Source organism: Alosa alosa, chromosome 23 (genome assembly GCF_017589495.1).
Source record: "Alosa alosa isolate M-15738 ecotype Scorff River chromosome 23, AALO_Geno_1.1, whole genome shotgun sequence".
NCBI classification, from domain to species: domain Eukaryota; kingdom Metazoa; phylum Chordata; class Actinopteri; order Clupeiformes; family Clupeidae; genus Alosa; species Alosa alosa.
The window spans coordinates 2385521-2388922 of NC_063211.1; the positions used below are offsets into that span (position 1 = coordinate 2385521).

The following is a 3402-nucleotide window of genomic DNA, read 5'->3' on the forward strand; positions in this document are numbered from 1 at the left end:
TGTGTGTTAACTTGTGTCTCTGTGGTGTTCCGTAGGGAGGCGGCGCGCCTTGGTCAGCCGGGCTCCCCTGGAGGAAGTGACCTCGCGTCGGCACTGCACCGCCTCTCTCTGCGAAGGCAGAACTTCCTGTGCGAGCGGCAGTTCTTCCAGCAGGAGCGCGAGCGCAAGCTGCAGGAGCTAGCCCAGGAGGAGGGCGGGCCCAGCGGCTGCAGCTCACCAATGGGAAGCCTTGTCTCCTCCTTCACCAACCTATCAGAGTTCTCCTTCTCCTCCAGCACTTTCAAGACCTTCCTGCCAGAGAAGCTGCAGATTGTCAAGCCCATGGAAGGTGTGTGTGTGTGTGGGTCCCTGTGTTGACTGTGTGTGTGTACTGTGTGCCAAGATGTTTATGTATGTTGATGATCTGTTAATCATGATCTGTGTTGTGATTGTGTATTATGTGTGTGTGTGTGTGTGTGTGTGTGTGTTCTGTTTTTGTGTTTGCTTATACATGCTGATGGAGTTTTGGTGTTTGTGTGTGTGTGTGTTTGTATTGTGCCGGTGTGTGTGTGTGTTAAACCTGTCTAACTCTGACTGTGTGTGTGTGTGTGTGTGTGTGTGTGTGTGTGTGTGTGGTTCCAGGCTCCCTGACGCTGCACCACTGGCAGCAGCTGGCCCAGCCTCACCTGGCCAGCATCCTGGACCCGCACCCAGGTGTGGTGACCAAAGGGTTCCGCCCCCTTCCGCAGGACGCCACGTACCGCCTGACTGACCTGGAGGAGGACGAGGAGGCCGAAGAGGAGGCGCGCGCCAACCGGATCTGGGAGCTCCGCTGGGAGGAGATGAGAGAGAGGGAGGAGAAAAGAGAGAGGGAGGAGGGGAGGAGAGATAAGAAGGAGGATGAGAGGAGAAGAGCGAGGGAGGAAGAGGAGGAGGAGGAAGAGGAGGAGGGAGGCATCACGTTCCATGTGCAGTGTTCATCTACGCCAGAAGAGAAGAACGAGAGGAGGCCAGTAGCCATGGAGATGACCCACGCTCTACCGCCACTCTCTCTTTCTCCCTGGCCATCTCCCGTCGTCATGGCGACCACTGCAGCATCGTCCTTGTCCTCTGCGACCCCGGTGAGCTGTGCCCTTCCTGTGACCTCTGAGCAGGATGATTCTGGAGTGTCTCAGGGCAGCCAGAATGTCAGCTCTACAGCGCCACTCTCTGGTAAATATCAGAATTCCATCAGAGATTCATACACTTAAGACATAGGGTGTCACGCAAATCAGACTAATTTTGAGTTTGTTTGTGTGTGTGTGTGTGTGTGTGTGTGTTAGCTGTGAATCCAGGGAAGTCACAGAGCTCCACCTTTTCCACCTACACCTTCACCACCTGTCGGATCATGCACCCCTGTGATGTCACCCAGGTCATGTCCAGGTAACATGAAAGTCATAGACGGTGCTGCACCTGTAAGGTGTGCTGTCAGCATTTTCTTCACCCCATTTGAAATGCTTTTGGCAAAAATATAACTTTTTTCCTCCTACTTCTATCTCTCTTCTTGTTTTTCGACTCTTCTCTCTCTCTCCTCTCTCTCCCTCTCTCTCTCTCCTTCTCCCTCTCTCTCCTCTCTCCTCTCTCCTCTCTCTCTCCTTCTCCCTCTCTCTCTCCTCTCCTTCTCCCTCTCTCTCTCCTCCCTCTCTCTCTCTCTCCCTCCCTCCCTCCCTCTCTCTCTCCTCTCTCTCCTCTCTCTCTCCTCTCTCTCCTCTCTCTCTCCCTCCCTCCCTCCCTCCCTCCCTCCCTCCCTCCCTCCCTCCCTCCCTCCCTCCCTCCTCCCTCTCTCTCTCTCCCTCCCTCCCTCCCTCCCTCCCTCCCTCCCTCCTCCCTCTCTCTCTCTCCCTCCCTCCCTCTCCCTCCCTCTCTCTCTCCTCTCTCTCCTCTCTCTCCCTCCCTCCCTCCCTCCCTCTCTCTCTCTCTCTCCCTCTCTCCTCTCTCTCCCTCCCTCCCTCCCTCCCTCCTCCCTCTCTCTCCCTCCCTCCCTCTCCCTCCCTCTCTCTCTCTCTCTTTCTCCTCTCTCTCTTCCTCTCTCTCTCTCCCTCCCTCCCTCCTCCCTCTCTCTCTCTCCTTCTCCCTCTCTCTCTCTCTCTTTCTCCCTCTCTCTCTCTCCCTCCCTCTCTCTCTCTCTCTCTCTCTTTCTCCTCTCTCTCTCTCTCTCCCTCCCTCCCTCCCTCCCTCTCTCTCTCCTCTCTCTCCTCTCTCCTCTCTCTCTCTCTCTCTCCTCTCTCACCCTCTCCTTCTCCCTCTCTCTCTCTCCTCTCTCCTCTCTCTCCTCTCCTCTCTCTCTCTCCTCCCTCTCTCTCTCCTCTCTCTCTCTCTCTCTCCTTCTCCCTCTCTCTCTCCTCTCCTCTCTCTCTCTCTCTTTCTCCCTCTCTCTCCCTCCCTCCCTCTCTCTCTCTCTCTCTTTCCCACTCTTTCCCTCTCTCTCCCTCCCTCTCTCTCTCTCTCCTTCTCCCTCTCTCTCTCCTCTCTCTCTCTCCTCTCTCTCTCTCTCTTTCTCCCTCTCTCTCTCCTCTCTCTCTCTCTCTTTCTCCCTCTCTCTCTCTCTCTTTCTCCTTTTATGTTTTTAAAGCACAATTGACATGTTTGAGATGGGAAACCTTATTGCCACAGTGTGTGTTTGACGTTGTGGGTTTCAGTGGCCTTAGCATGTCTGTGAGGGGTAGAAGCACCTGCCTAACTTCCTACTCCGCCCTCTTTTCCTGCTCTACTTCCTGTTTCCTTTTTTCTCTACTTCCTACTGTACTTCCTGTTTGAACATATTCTGTTCCTGTTTCATTGTGGCTCATTTCCTGTGAACTCTGGAAGCTTAGAAGACCAGTCGGACAGGAGAGGGAGCCAGCAAGTTGATATGCTGTATTAAGTTTGTGTTAAGAAAAGAAAAACGGAAGTTTACAAGTTGGAATGTGGAAGGTCAGAAGAAATGACAAAACGAAGAGATGTGAGAGAAACAGAAGGCTTAAAGAGAGAACAAATGTGACGCAGTTGAGGGGAAAAAGAAAGTAGGGTTAATGGCCGATGGTCAAGCTTCCAGAGTTCCACTACCTTTGGGCATTTCTCTTGTGTTGAAGCCTTGGGCGTAAAACCCCCCTCTCCTGCAGTCTATCCTGTACATACCTGAATCTGTAAACTCGTAAACTCTGTAGGGACTAAGCTAGACTAAACTAGTGGATGTCTAATGATCTCTAAATTATCTCTCGCTCTGTGTAGGCTTTCAGTATTACTCCATAGTGACTGTTTGCTTTACTGCCATTAGCTAGCCAAAGCCAAGACTGCCAGGTTGCACTGCTGTAAAGGCCCCAAATTACTGAATATTCCCCTCAGGGTTGGAGGATAGGAGACTGGAACCTGAAGAGAGGTATAGGAGACATCAGCTTGCGCTAG

At 52.9% G+C, this 3402-nt stretch overlaps 1 protein-coding gene across 1 annotated transcript in view; it reads left to right on the top strand.

The window, feature by feature from the left end:
* trak2 (trafficking protein, kinesin binding 2) overlaps positions 1 to 1405 on the top strand; it is a 24024-nt gene extending 22619 nt beyond the window's left edge. Inside the window, 3 exon segments of the mRNA XM_048235629.1 lie at positions 36 to 328; positions 622 to 1191; positions 1302 to 1405. Coding sequence (XP_048091586.1) covers positions 36 to 328; positions 622 to 1191; positions 1302 to 1405 — 967 coding nt within the window.
* Positions 1406 to 3402: the final 1997 nt, after the last annotated feature.